This window comes from Phoca vitulina, unplaced genomic scaffold, assembly GCF_004348235.1.
Source record: "Phoca vitulina isolate PV1807 unplaced genomic scaffold, GSC_HSeal_1.0 scaffold57, whole genome shotgun sequence".
Classification (NCBI taxonomy): domain Eukaryota; kingdom Metazoa; phylum Chordata; class Mammalia; order Carnivora; family Phocidae; genus Phoca; species Phoca vitulina.
In genome coordinates, this window is record NW_022589760.1 from 9,601,132 (window position 1) to 9,617,499 (window position 16,368).

A 16,368-nucleotide genomic window follows, 5' to 3' on the forward strand; every position below is an offset into this window, starting at 1 on the left:
GAACAGCAAATAAAGCCTAAACCCAGCAAGAGAAGAGAAATTATAACGATCAGAGCAGAAATCAATGAAATAGAAACCAAAAGAACAGTAGAACAGATCAACGAAACTAGGAGCTGGTTCTTTGAAAGAATTAATAAGATTGATAACCCCTGGCCAGACTTACTAAAAAGAAAAGAGAAAGAACCCAAATAAATAAAATCATGAATGAAAGAGGAGAGATCACAACCAACACCAAAGAAATACAATTATAAGAACATATTATGAGCAACTATATGCCAGCAAATTAGATAATCTGGAAGAAATTGATGCATTCTTAAAGATGTCTAAACTACCAAAACTGAACCAGGAAGAAATAGAAAACCTGAACAGACCTATAACCATGAAGGAAATTGAAGCAGTCATCAAAAATCTCCCAATAAACAAAACCCCAGGGCCAGATGGCTTCCCAGGGGAATTCTACCAAACATTTAAAGAAGAATTAATACCTATTCTTCTGAAACTCTTCCAAAAAATAGAAATGGAAGGAAAACTTCCAAACTCGGTTTATGAGGCCATCATTACCTTGATCCCAAAACCAGACAAAGACCCCATCAAAAAGGAGAATTATAGACCAATATTCTTGATGAACATGGATGCAAAAATTCTCACCAAAATACTAGCCAATAGGATCCAACAATACATTAAAATGATTATTCACCACGACCAGGAGGGATTTATCCCTGGGCTGCAAGTTTGGTTCAACATCCACAAATCAATCAATGTGATGCAATACATTAATAAAAGAAAAAATAAGAACCATATGATCCTCTCAATAGATGCAGAAAAAGCATTTGACAAAGTATAGCATACTTTCTTGATCAAAACTCTTCAGAGTACACAGTTAGAGGGTACATACCTCAATGTCATAAAAGCCATCTATGAAAAACCTACAGCGAATATCATTCTTAATGGGGAAATACTGAGAGCTTTCCCCCTAAGGTCAGGAACACGGCAGGGATGTCCACTATCACCACGGCTATTCAACATAGTATTAGAAGTCCTAGCCACAGCAATCAGACAACAAAAAGAAATAAAAGGTATCCAAATCAGCAAAGAAGAAGTCAAACTCTCACTCTTTGCAGATGATATGATACTTTATGTGGAAAACCCAAGAGACTCCACCTCAAAACTACTAGAACTCAGACAGGAATTCAGTAAAGTGGCAGGATATAAAATCAATGCACAGAAATCAGTGGCATTCCTATACACCAACAAGACAGAAGAAAGAGAAATTAAGGGGTCGATCCCATTTACAATTGCACCTGAAACCATAAGATACCTAGGAATAAATCTAACCAAACAGGCAAAGAATCTGTACTCAGAAAACTAGAAAATGCTCATGAAAGAAATTGAAGAAGACACAAAGAAATGGAAAAATGTTCCATGCTCATGGATTGGAAGAACAAATATTATGAAGATGTCAATGCTACTAGAGCAATCTACACATTTAATGCAATCCCTATCAAAATACCATCCACTTTTTTCAAAGAAATGGAACAAATAATCCTAAAATTTGTATGGAACCAGAAAAGACCCCGAATAGCCAGAGGAATGTTGAAAAAGAAAACCAAAGCTGGTGGCATCACAATTCCAGACACAAGCTCTATTACAAAGCTGTAATCATCGAGACAGAATGGTACTGGAACAAAAACAGACACATAGATCAATGGAACAGAATAGAGAGCACAGAAATGGACCCTCTACTCTATAGTCAACTAATCTTTGACAAAGCAGGAAAGAGTGTCCAATGGAAAAAAGACAGTCTTTTCAACAAATGGAGTTGGGAAAATTGGACAGCCACATGCAGAAGAATGAAACTGGACCATTTCTTTACACCACACACAAAAATAGACTCAAAATGGTTGAAAGACCTAAATGTGAGACAGGAGTCCATCAAAATCCTAAAGGATAACACAGGCAGCAACCTCTTTGACCTCAGCCACAGCAACTTCTTTCTAGAAACATCTCCAAAGGCAAGGGAAGCAAGGGCAAAAATGAACTATTGGGACTTCATCAAGATAAAAACTTTTGCACAGCAAAGGAAACAGTTGACAAAACCAAAAGACAACCGACAGAATGGGAGAAGATATTTGCAAATGACATATCAGATAAAGGGCTAGTATCCAAAATCTATAAAGAACTTCTTTTTTTTTTAATTTTTTTATTGTTCTGTTAATCCCCATACATTACATCATTAGTTTTAGATATAGTGTTCCATGATTCATTGTTTGTGCATAACACCCAGTGCTCCATGCAGAACGTGCCCTCCTCAATACCCATCACCAGGCTAACCCATCTTCCCACCCCCCTCCCCTCTAGAACCCTCAGTTTGTTTTTCAGAGTCCATTGTCTCTCATGGTTCTTCTCCCCCTCTGATTTCCCCCCCTTCATTCTTCCCCTCCTGCTACATTCTTCTTCTTCTTTTTTTCTTTTATAAAGAACTTCTTAAACTCAACACCCAAAGAACAAATGATCCAATCAAGAAATGGGCAGAAGACATGAACAGATATTTTTTTCAAAGAAGACATCCAAATGGCCAACAGACACATGAAAAAGTGCTCAACATCGCTCGGCCTCAGGGAAACCCAAACCAAAACCTCAATGAGATACCACCTCACACCAGTCAGAATGGCTAAAATGAACAAGTCAGGAAACAACAGATGTTGGCAGGGATGCAGAGAAAGGGGAACCCTCCTACATTGTTGGTGGGAATGCAAGCTGGTGCAGCCACACTGGAAAACAATATGGAGGTTCCTCAAAAACTTGAAATTAGAGCTGCCCTATGACCCAGTAATTGCACTACTGGGTATTTACCCCAAAGATACAAATGTAGGGATCCGAAGGGATACATGCACCCTGGTGTTTATAGCAGCAATGTCCACAATAGCCAAAGTATGGAAAGAGCCAAGATGTCCACTGATAGATGAATGGATAAAAAAGTTGTGATTATATATGCAATGGAATATTATGCAGCCATCAAAAGGAATGAAATCTTGCCATTTGCAATGACGTGGATGGAACTGGAGGGTATTATGCTGAGCAAAATAAGTCAATCAGAGAAAGACATGTATCATATGACCTCACTGATATGAGGAATTATCAATCTCAGGAAACAAACTGAGGGTTGCTGGAGTGGTGGGGGGCATGGGAGGGATGGGGTGGCTGGGTGATAGGCATTGGGAAGTGTATGTGCTATGGTGGGTGCTGTGAATTGTATAAGTCTGTTGAATCACAGACCTGTACCTCTGAAATAAATAATACATTATATGTTAAAAAAAAAAAAAAAAGAAGAAGAAGAAGAAGAAAATAGCAGGAAGGGAAAAATGAAGGGGTGGAAATTGGAGGGGGAGATGAACCATGAGAGACTATGGACTCTGAGAAACAAACTGAGGGTTCTAGAGGGGAGGGAGTGGGGGGATGGCTTAGCCTGGTGATGGGTATTAAAGAGGGCACATACTGAATGGAACACTGGTGTTATACGCAAACAATGAATCATGGAACACTACATCAAAAACTAATGATGTAATATATGGTGATTAACATAACATAATTAAATAAATAAATAAATTTCATTTATTGTGTTCTTTATCTCTGATTGGTTCTTTTTTGTTTTTTTGTTAAGGGTCTTGCTGATGTCCTCTATTCTTTTCTCAAGTCTAGTGATTATCTTTATTATCATTGCTTTAAATTTTCTATCAAGCATATTACTTATATCTATTTGGCTTAGGTCTCTTTGTCCTATTATTTCATTTGTGAAATATTTGTCTTATTATTTCATTTGTGAAATATTTCTCTGTCTCCTCATTTTGTCTAACTCTCTGTGTCTGTTTCTGTGTGGTAGGAAATGCCAGCTATGTGTTCTGATCTTGAAGGTAATGGTCTTATGAAGAAGAGGTGTTATAGCCCCCTGCAGTGCATTGTCCTCTATTCCCTAGGACCTGGCACTTCGGGGAGTAATTCCTGTGTGTATTGCGTGTGCCCTTTTGGGTTCTGGTTGTTTTTCCCTTCAGGGTGGTTGTCTGCAGTAACTCTTCACCTGTTGTAGGCAGTGCTTGGTCCCTAGTAGGTGTGGGGTGCATTTAACAATGTATAGGCTAGTCTGCTTGCTAAATGCAACCTGGAACCCCCACTTCCAAGATGGGTTGGCCTAAGTGAATCTGCACAGTATGTGTGGTTGGGGCACACATTTTTGCAAGGTGCATCTCAGGCTTCTGTAGTGTCCACTGCTGCTGTCACAACCATTGCTGTGGCCACTGTAGCCATCAGGACTGAAACCCCACAAAAGGCATGGGTCAAGAGAGGGTGCTGGTAAGGTCTGTACTGGTCTTCTGTGGGGGAGGTGACCCATGGTCCTGGGACTGAAGCAAGGGTGACTGGAAAGGGTGGATCAGCTGAAGGGTGGGGGCGTCAGGGCTTGGTGTGAGCATGTTAGGTAGTGAATGTGGGCACAGTGCTCATTCCTGGAAGTTGTTGTTTACCCTGATGGATGGGGGGGAATTGGTCCCTGCAAGCTACTTTGTTCCTGAAGGAGTCTCCCTGATATCCTTATCTCTCTTGGAAATGTTCTGTAATGAGTAAATCACTCTCCCCAGGCATTTATCTAACTGCTGGTTCTATGCTATATCTATGTTATAACTATGTTGGTTCTATGCTATATCTATGCTATATCTGTTCAGGCTGTTTGACATGCTGCCTCTTTATGGGCAGGGACTCAGCTTCCTAAGGTTCTCAGAGCTCTCCCAGAGCCAAGCCCTCTGGTTTTTAGAATTCCAGGCTTTAAGTCCCACTGGTTGTAAGAACTCATGCAATTCAGACCCTCTCACTTTCAAAACCAGATGTTATGGGGGTTTGTCTTCCTTGTGATGTGTCTCTGGTGTGATCATGTTTCTTGCTCTTCATCATGCTCCTGGCTCCTTCGGGTCCATAGAGGGCCACAGTCCATTTAGGTCTCAAATCACATCTCCACCTTTCCTACTTTCTTTGATGTGACCTCTTCACTACCTTTGGTTGTGGAGTTCAGTCTGCCCATTTTTGGGTCATTTTCTGGGTTATTAACATTGATGTGAGTGTTATCTAATTGTATACATGGGATAAGATAAATGTAGGGTCCTCCTACTCTGCCATCTTCCCCTATCTCCCCCACTTCTGATAGTTTTAAAGAACATGACCACTGGTATTGCTCTTTTCCACTGCAAAGTCTAGCAATATGTAAATATTGTATCTATACATTGATTTGGGAAATACTGTGTTATTTTACTGTGTTTCAGAGTAAAAACTTATTTAATGCTTTTTGTTTTAAATTTCAGTAGTATGTTTCATCCTAAAATATCAGTTAACTGAAAACTACCTGATTACAATTTTCTCACTTTTAGTTACCTTTTCTTAGATAGTTCTTTTTAAGTGTATTTACAAATATCTTATTTCTTGACCACCAGGGCAACACATTTTCCATTCTCTTAAGTAAAATTATAATATGAATGGAACGGAATTACCATGAACAGAATATACTCAATGCCTGGGATGCCTGGGTGCCTCAGTCAGTTGGACATCTGACACTTGCTCTTGGCTCAGGTCTTGATCTCAGGGTCACGAGTTCAAGCCCAGCATTGGGCTCCATGCTGGACATGGAGCCTACTTAAAAAATAAAAAGATAAATAAAAGAATATTCTCAATTGCTATATTTTCCATTTTAGAATGGAGGGATATATATATATATATATATATATATATATATATATATATATATGCTTGTTTTTGTATGTGATGTTGTTTTCTTCCTGAGAGATAAGCCATAGACAGTAATGTAAAGAAATGGGGGGAAAAGGTTATGTTTCATTTGAAGCACCAGTAAATATATACCATTTTGTTAGTATCCATGGTGTACTCAATGATTAAATAAAAAAATGATTTCTATTAGCTTATTATTATACCCAAATATGACCTTCTTAGTTTCTATGCCATTAAAGATTGATCCACACCAAATGATAACCACAATCCATATCATCAAGATAGGACTAGAAATGGCATATAGCTTTCAGATGTTCTCATAACTTTAGCTTCCTTCCTTAGGATTGCCTTTAGGATATTATCTTGTGGCCAACGTATAGGATTTTTGCATGGAGGAGGTATCAGCTCACTGCTTTTGATTTAATATCCTTTTAATCAGTTGCCAAAGAACAAAACTAAAGAAAACAAATAAACAAGTTTTTAAACCTGGGTGGTCTTCTACTATTGATTCATGGAATCTACATACTAGGATAGCACTTGCTAAAATATTGTGCTTTTTTACAGAAAAATTGTGATAATCTAATAATTGTATAGAAAGTCTCCATAAACCCCACACCCGGTTTCCATTATTATTAATATCTTATATTAGTATGACACATTTGTTACAATTAACTAACCAATACTGTCACATTATTATTAACTAAAATCCATTCTTTATTCAGATTTCCTCAGTTTTTACCTAAGGTCTTTTTTCTGCTCCACATCATCATGTCTTCTTAGGATTTTCTTGCTTGTGACAGTTTCTCAGACTTTCCTTTTCTTTTTAGATTCATTTATTTATTTTACAGAGAGAGAGCAAGTGAGAGGAGGGGCAGAGGGAGAGAAAGAATCCTGGAGCAGACTCCCTGCTGGGCATGGAGTCTGATGTGAAGCTTGGTCCCAGGACCCTGAGATCCTGACATGAGCTGAAACCAACAGTGGGCCACTCAACTGACTGAGCCACCCAGGGGCCCCTTTTGTTATGATATTAATAGTTTGAAGATTACAGACCAGGTACTTTTTAAATGTTCTTCTATTTGGATTTGTCTGATGGTTTTTCTCATTATTAGATTGGGGAAGTTATAGGTTTTGTGGGAGAAAAGGACAGAACTAAAGTACCAGAATCATCACATCATACCAAGTGTACATACTATCAAAATGACTGAGCACTTCTGATGTTAAATTTAATTACCTGGCTGAGGTAGTATTTGTTAGGTTTCTCTACTGTAAATTTACTCCCCCCACCACACCAACAGTTCTATATTGTATCACTTTTCAGAAAGAAGTTTATGTGCAGCCCACACTTAAAGAACAGTAGTCACCTCCACCTCCTTGAGGGCAGATTATGTACATAAATCATATGGAATTTTTCTGCATAATACATTTGTCTTTGCTCTATTTATTCAATCACTTATTCATATCAATATGGACTTATGAATATTTATTTTTTACTTTGGTTTATAATCAAACAGTATTTTATTTTGTTGGTAAAATTGTTCTGGCTTTGGTCAATGAGAGCTTTTTTAGTTGGCTCCTGTGTCCCTTTGACATGACATAGCCCCCATCATTATTTTTTGAGAACTTTCTTACTTTATGGCAACAAAATGTTCCAGGTTCATCTTGTAGAATATTACATTTCTACCTGAGGTTTTCTTTTTAATTAGGGACCTACTGTTCCTCACTTCTCCACCTTGATTTCAGTTTTTCATCTTCAAATATAAAAGTTTTATACTGATATGCCTATAACACTGCAAGTAATTTTTACTTACAAAGTCATAGGAAAGACATCAATGAGATTACTATTAAGAAGATCACTTACAAAAGTGATAAAGAAGACATACAAATTTAAAAAATAAACTATAAAGTACTAAGTGACTGAACATTTAGGCAATGTGTAACAGGTTGATATTAATATGATGTTCTTGAAGTCACATATTAAATAGTACCACACATTTTGTCTTTTATTTCTATTTCCAAATGCAGAAGGGAAATACTTGCCTTTCAAATACCAGAAATAACAATTGTTATCAGTCATTTAGTACTTTAGTTTATAGTTTATCTTTTAAATTTTTATTATATGTTGGCTAATTGAAAGTAAAAAAAGAAATAACAATTATAGAGATGCTTAATCATAATATTTAAAGGAACATGGACCTAACATATTGCTAGATCCCTAGATGGAAAGGAGTCCCAAATTTTTCAAATGTTAAACATATTTTAATTAATTTTAAGTTAAATATATATGCAATACTACACCATTAGAAATGAAACATGAGGACCATGGTACCTCATTATAAGGAATGAGGCTGTAACTAGCAAAGATTTAAAATCAACCAATAGATGTCCCATATCTAAAATGGCTTGGAATCATTGCATTAATATTAAATTATTTGTTAAAATACTCTAAATTTGGTAAAGCAATTAAACAATTTCTATAATTTTATACAGTACATTTTAAACCATAAGCAGAAGGATTTAACCTGAAACTTTCTATAAACTACAAATTGTTGTTTGTTCCTTATTTCCTGTGAAATAATAATTTCTATGGAATGATGCAGTGTAAAAAATTTTGCTAAGTGAATGACATCAGATTGAGAATGACAAATACCATGTGATTTCATTCATAGGTGGAATCTAAAAACAAATGAATAAACAAAAATCAATATATGTCATATGAGAAGCATGATCATAACACACTGTTAAAATATTTGTTCTGGTTTTTGGAATGCTGAGGTTGAAATAAAGAAAAGAAAGGACACTGAACAAGGTAGTTGTGATGAAGCAAAGATGTAGAGTTAGTAGATAACTAAGACAAAAAATGATAATGACTGGCATACTGGTATGCACATAGTTACAGTGTGGGATCATGATATGGTGCTGTTCCTAAATGAAGTACATACTTACAATTCAATTACATAGAAATGTATTTGGTTTTTTTAAATATTCAAACCAATATATTAATATAACTATTTATTTATTTCTCTCTCCAAATTTTTATTTAAAATCCAGTTAGTTAACATACAATGTAATATTAGTTTCAAGTGTAGAATTTAGTAATTCATCTCTTATGTACAACTTTAATACTTTGGATTTATTATTTGTGTTAAGAATAATTGTAGGTTATTCAGTTATGTTGCATGCTAATAATTTAGTCCATTCTCTATTAATTTTCTGCAATATTTGTAGAAAGCAGGATGACTTAGATACCCTTACTTTGCCAAGAGTGTCAAAGTCCATCTTGTAGTAGTCTGATAATTCTCCACACTGACTGCCTTGTTATTTAGTTTGTTCGTTTACCACAAGAGGGAATGCCAGGCTGTTGTCAACTTCTCAGGATTCTTTCCTCTTGCTCCCCAATCTTGTTGAAGAGAGGCATTAGAGAAGCAAGACATAGAAAGTTCCCTCTCAAACTCTTCTTAATCAAGACATAATCCAGAATGGCTAATGATATATTAATAAACCATCATATTTTAATTAATTTACTTCTCTTTTGCTTAAAATATCTTGGCACACCTATAAATCTACTTCCTCTATTTAATTTAAGAAAATATTAACTTTCTACTGTAACCATAGAATATTTAACAGAACATTTCTTTAAAACATGAAAACTATCAGGAATAAAATAAAAGAGAAATATATATATTTTAAAAATATTACTTGGTGACACTTTATATTTGACATTTTATCCAACATTTTTTAGCAACTAATTTATTGTGAATATATTCTCATGCTGGCAAATAAATTCAGGAATCTTCAAAAAATTTTATCAGGAGGTCACAATGGATAATTTAAATTTCTCTACAACAGAGTCAAATGCATTAATATTAATCTCTAAATTCAGCAGTTTTTGAAATTGTTATTCACGGTGAAGAGAGTTCATTTGAAAATGTGCTGAATCTAAAAGCATGGATTGCATATCATTTTGAAAGTAAAATTAGTTCTATTAAATACAACCTGCTATCCCAGCAGTTATATAGCATATTCTTGGGTAATCACAAAATATTTAGGAAAATTAATATATACACTATTTCTTAAAATATCTGTATCACATACAATCCAATATTATACTTAAAGTCATTTCACAAAGTCTTTTGCATGTTTACATAGCAACAGGAAAACTGAGTTCCTACAAAGGCATCATTTGGCACAGTTGATTGCCATTTGTCATGATGTTATGTTGCTTTTTCTACTGATATTTTGTTTTGAATTTATGGAAGCAAGGAAGTGTCAGGCAGATACATTGGGAAAAAAAAGAAACCTTATATCTAGAAACAAATTTACCAGTCCTTCTCCTCTGTACTTATGTAGAGACACAGTACACCAAATAAAGAAAGATTATTTCCAAATAAATAAGCATAGCTTCATGTTGAACTGTTATATAATTTAAAATATATCAAAAATACTTGTTTTCTTATGGCTCTTTTACACCTTAATTACATTAACAAGATCATCGGTTGTGTCTACATATATGGGGGAAATGAAATCTAATAATGAAAAAGAAAAAAAGTAAAAATCTACTAGGTTGTTATATTGGACAAGATTAGAGTACAGAACATAATTTTCTTTCACTCAAACAGTACTAGTGGACACAAAAATAAGACTAAGTCAAATATTTTATGAGCTATACTAAAGCTATACTTTACTATCACTTCTTATTTCGTTTTAATGTCCTGAAATAGCTGACATGTTCCATTTCCTACGTTCAGACATTGCTGCTATAAGCACATTTCATTACTTGCTTTATGCAAAATATCTTCATGATTGCAAACTATCCATGAAACAAATATAATTTGAAACAAATCTCAAATGTGGAAGGAAGCTGTTCTGTACTCTCACATAAAGATAATGTATTTATTGAGTGTAAATACAGCAACTATGTACTAAGGAACAGATAAGAATGTGCTGAGCAGTTAGAGCTTTTATTTTGTCAGAATTGGCCTAACTCAACAAAAGTCAGAGTTTCTATTTATGTGATTTATTACACTGGCACAGAGAATTACAAGTATATGAACATCTAAGCCACAGAGGATATTTACAAAAAGTTAGTAATTATAATAAACATCTCTTATCACTAAAACAGAAATCTTAACAGACTTGGAATGGAATCAGAAAAGTAAACTCACAACCCTAAAACATATTTCCCATTCATTATCAAAACATATGTAAAATTACTGTTTTTCTTTATAGACTTAGAGGAGGGGGTTTCTTATAAACCCTGATTGGCTGCATACAAATTCAGATAATTACAGCACTTTTATTTAAACAGTAAATGAGAGTTGTAGAGAATAAGTTAACCTAGTCTATGGTTTTCAGTTATGCGACTGAAAACTCCTACCTCACTGTAGAATCTTCTGTGTTATCATCAGCAATCATCTCCAAATCTTGTAAGTGTTTCTCACAGGCTTCTTTAAACAAATTCTCTTCTGAAACTGCTTTAGGAGTATCTTCATTTGCTCAAAGATGTTCTATCAAGTTTTGTGAGTGCCAATTCTGAAAGGCTCTTTGATGGTCAGGGGCCAGTCCTGGCACTGGTGTTAGTATGTTGGGGTGGAAAGGATTGTTCTTTTTTTCAGTCTGTTTCTGTCCTGAGCATGGTTGTTCAACCTGCCCTGAACCGGGGTCCCTCTATGCTCATATCCTTCCTGCTGAAGGCAGTTTCCAGTGTTGGGCGACCCTTGAGAGGGATGACTAAACCACCTCCAATGTAGCCTTAGGATCTGTTTCACATGAAACTCTTCCTTGCCAGACACTGACATTGTTGCAGGAGGAAAGACAAAAGCCTTCTCTCACAGAAAGGAAATGGAGCCTTTGTTATCTCCTGTTTCTCTGCCTCTTCTGTAGAGCTAACAAAAGCACAAGTGCTGAGAGCAGTCTTTCTTGCTTCCCTCCCTTCCCCCACTGCCTGTGGTGCACTCTAGCTTTCTAGCTGAAACAGAAAACTGCAGCTAACAGTGTAGGTGGGAACTCACACTGACAGGATGATGAGATCAGACCTTAAAGTAAATCAGCTTAGCACAGGAAAACAGCTACCACAGCACATTGCCACTGCTAGATTTGCAGGCTCACAGCCCTCCCACCTGGACTTGCAAATATCTAACCCAGCTTGTTCTTTAACCTAAGTACAATATCTGTAGCTTGAACCCAAGCAAGTGAGAAAAAGCAGTATTTAAACTCACTTCCTTCTATGTTCCCTCTACTCACCCCACCCCCTCCCAGATTAGCCCACTTCTGAGAATGTGCCACTTTGTCCCAGAATAATTTATACCAGGAAATTCATGATGATCTTTTTCAGGTTCTTATGGAAATTTTGATGGGGTTCATCAAGGGACAACATCTTATCAGTCCTCTCATGCAGGTTGGTAGTTATTTCTACAAAATATCTAAAAATGTGAATGGTCTTATATTAATATTTGCTTTAAAACCTGAACAGTTTCAGAAACATAAGAAAGTGTTGGTTACCCATGACTAAACACACACACACACACACACACACACACACACACCACTAGAGGATGTATTCATAGTATTTTAAGTCTACACCTGAAAGAAGAGAGCAGTGTTTTTTCTAAGCTGGTTAGGTTAAGAAGAGATGCCTTCTCTCAGTGACAATAGCTTGAAAACAAATAGTCTGTTCTGGCTCCATGCCTGTATAAACACCTCCTTATTATGCTCTTTACTTTCACAGGGAATGTTAAAGGTCTATTTTCTTTGTTCAGAAGTCCTTGTGAGAGGATGAAAAAGGGCCTGTTTTGAATCAACTCCATATTGCCACATAACTCAGTAATAGCTATGCACAAAGTACTTTGACATCTAACTCAGAATCACCAATTGTACAGAGGTGTTTCTATAACAGTCATATATCAGAAATGCTTTCACCAATGCCATTTTGAAGTTCAGTTTGAATTTTATCTAGCTTCCATGTAATGTATACAAGTGATAAGGGGGTAGATTATGCCAGTGTATTCTTAGAAAGAATATAGAAATTGTAAGGTTTTGGTTTTAGTTCTGACTTTATGGTTAATAAGCTGTATAATCTTTAATAAGTAACTTTACTCCTTTGCATCATAGTCTCTTCATACATAGTGTGGAGAGGCTGAAGAGATTTTTAAATTTCTACTTGCAATGAATTTTAAATGCTTGGAAACAGTGTGAATATCTTTTTCAAAGTTTTGGTAGTTATTTTACATACAGTTTTCTATAAATCTAACTATAACTTTCCCTTTCCTCTCTTGTTTTTGTAGGTATAATGGTAAATTTGTGTCAATTTGGCTGGACTATGTATGGGTTATCCAGATACCTGGTAAAACATTATTTTGGCTGTTTCTGGATGAGTTTAACATTTTAATCAATAGACTGAGTAAAGTAAATTGTCCTCCTTTATCCAATCAGTTGAAGGTTGATCAAATATATAAAGCAATACTAAGTAACATAAAGGATCTCATTGATAATACTACAATAGGAGTAGGGGAATTTAACACCCCACTTACATCAAAGGACTGATCATCTAAGCAGAAAATCTAAGCAGAAAATCAACAAGGAAACAATGGCTTTGAATGACACAATGGACCAGATGGGCTTAAGAGATGTATTCAGAACATTTCATCTTAAAGCAGCAGAATACACATTCTTTTCAAGTGCACATGGGACATTCTCCAGAATAGATCATGTACTAGGTTACAAAACAGGCCTCAACAAGTACAAAAAACTGCCTTCATACCATGCATCTTTTTGGATCACAGTGCTATAAAACTTGAAGTCAACCACAAGAAGAAGAAAAAAAAAAAATGGAAAGACCACAAATACATGGAGGTTAAACAACATACTACTAAACAATGAATATGTCAATCAGAAAATCAAAGAAGAAATTTAAAAACATACATGGAAACAAATGAAAATGAAAACATGACAGTCCAAAACCTTTGGGATGCAGCCAAAGTGGTCCTAAGAAGGAAATATATAGCTATATATGCCCACTTCAAGAAAAATCTCCAACAACCTAACTTTACAATGAAAAGAGTTATAAAAAAGAACAACAAATGAAGCCTAAAGCCAGCAGATGGAAAGAAATAATAAAGATTAGAGCAGAAATAAATGATATAGAAACTAAAATTAAAAAAAAAAATAGAACAGATTAATCAGACCAGGAAAATGGTTTGAAAAAATTAATAAAATTGATAAATCCCTAGCCAGATTTATCAAAAATAGAAAGGACTCAAATAAATAAAATAACAAATGAGAGAGGAGAGATCACAACCAGCACCACAAAAATACCAACAATTATAAGAGAACATTGTGAACAATTACATGCTAACAAACCAGATAACTTAGAAGAAATAGTTAAATTCCTAGAAACATATAAATGGAACCAAAACTGAAACAAGAAGAAATAGAAAACTTGAACATATTGATAACCAGCAAAGAACTTTTCAAAAATCTCCCAATGAACAAAAGTCCAGGGCCAGATGGCTTCCCAGGAGAATTCTAAAACACATTTAAAGAATTAATACCTATTCTTCTCAAATTATTCCCAAAAAGAGAAATGGCAGGAAATTTTCCAAACTTATTCCATGAAGCAAGAATTACCTTGACAAAGGTAAGACAGATAAACTCCACTAAAAAAAAAAAAAAAAAATAGGCCAATATCCTTGATGAACATGGATTCAAAGATTCTCAACAAAATACTAGCAAATCAAATTCAACAGTACATTTAAAGAATCATTCACCACGATCAAGTGGGATTTATTCCTGAGCTGCCAGTGTGGTTCAATATTTATAAATCAATGTGATGTACCACATTGATAAAAGAAAGCATAAGGACCAAATTATCCTTTCAACAGTTAAATAAAAAGCTTTTCACAAAGTATAAAGTACATTAGTGATAAAAACCCTCAACAAAGTAGAGACAGAAGGAATATAGCTCAACATAATTAAGGCCATATATGAAAAACCCACAGCTAATATCATCCTCAATGAGAAAAAAAAACTGAGAACTTTTCCTTTATGGTCAAGAACAAACAAGGATGTCCACTATCACCACTGTTATTTAACATAGTACTGGAAGTCCTAGTCTCAGCAAGCAGACTTCAGAAAGAAGTACAATGCTTCTAAATTGGTAAGGAAGAATTCAAACTTTCACTATTTGCAGAAGGCATGATAATCTATAAAGAAAACCCAAAAGACTCCACCAAAAAAATTGCTAGAACTGATACACAAATTCAGTAAAGTCACAGGATATAAAATCAATATACAGAAATCTGTTGCAGTTCTATACACCAATAATGAAGCAGCAGAAAGAGAAATAAAAGAAGTAATCCTATTTACAATTGCACCAAAAATAATAAGATACCTAAGAATAAACCTAACCAAAGAGGGAAAAGAGGGGAACCCTCCTACACTGTTGGTGGGAATGCAAGCTGGTGCAGCCACACTGGAAAACAGTATGGAGGTTCCTCAAAAAGTTGAAAGTAGAGCTGCCCTATGACCCAGCAATTGCACTACTGGGTATTTACCCCAAAGATACAAATGTAGGGATCTGAGGGGGTATGTGCACCCTGATGTTTATAGCAGCAATGTCCACAATAGCCATGCTATGGAAAGAGCCAAGATGTCCATTGAGAAATGAATGGATAAAGAAGAAGTGGTATATATATACAATGGAATATTATGCAGCCATCAAAAGGAATGAAATCTTGCCATTTGCAATGACGTGGATGGAACTGGAGGGTATTATGCTGAGCGAAATAAGTCAATCAGAGAAAGACATGTATCATATGATCTCACTGATATGAGGAATTCTTAATCTCAGGAAACAAACTGAGGGTTGCTGGAGTGGTGGGGGTTGGAGGGATGGGGTGGCTGGGTGATAGACATTGGGGGAGTGTATGTGCTATGGTGAGCACTGTGAATTGTGTAAGACTGTTGAATCACAGACCTGTACCTCTGAAACAAATAATATATTATATGTTAAAAAAAAAAAAAAGATAGTAGGAAGGGAGAAATGAAGGGGGGTTAATAGGTGGGGGAGATGAATCATGAGAGACTATGGACTCTGAAAAACAAACTGAGGGTTCTAGAGGGGAGGGGTTGGGGGGATGGGTTAGCCTGGTGATGGGTATTAAAGAGGGCACTAACTGAATGGAGCAATGGGTGTTATACGCAAACAATGAATCATGGAACACTACATCAAAAACTAATGATGTAATGTATGGTGATTAACATAACATAATAAAAAAAAAGAAGATGTGGTATATATATACACAATAGAATATCACTCAGCATAAAAATGAATGAAATTCACAAAGACGTGGATGGAGCTAGAGAGTCTTATCCTAAGCAAAATAAGTCAGTCACAGAAAGACAAATACCATACGATTTCACTCATATGTAGAATTTAAGAAACAAAACCTATAAGCATAGGGGAAAAAGAGAGGCAAGCCAAAAAACAGTCTCTTAACTTAGAGAACAAACTGATGGCTATCAGAGAGGGGATTTGGGTGGGGTGATGGGTTAAATATGTGATGGTTATTAAGTGGGGCAGTTGTTTTTATGAGAACTGGGTGTTTT

The 16,368-nt window shown here is 35.6% G+C and overlaps 1 protein-coding gene across 3 annotated transcripts in view; it reads right to left on the reverse strand.

Annotated features, from left to right (window-relative positions):
• Nucleotides 1-11,755, reverse strand: part of KLHL4 (kelch like family member 4) — a 169,481-nt gene extending 157,726 nt beyond the window's left edge. Inside the window, exons 1-2 of one of the 3 annotated variants that reach the window (XM_032390067.1) lie at nt 11,141-11,755; nt 9,019-9,163 (exon numbers count right to left, since the gene is read on the reverse strand). Coding sequence is in view for 1 of the 3 variants with exons in the window: in XM_032390065.1 (XP_032245956.1) it covers nt 11,141-11,178 (38 nt within the window). In the remaining 2 variants the exon portion in view is untranslated. Of the gene's footprint in view, nt 1-9,018; nt 9,301-11,140 lie in introns of those variants that run through there. The other 2 variants (XM_032390065.1, XM_032390066.1) reach the window with 2 other exon arrangements.
• Nucleotides 11,756-16,368: the final 4,613 nt, after the last annotated feature.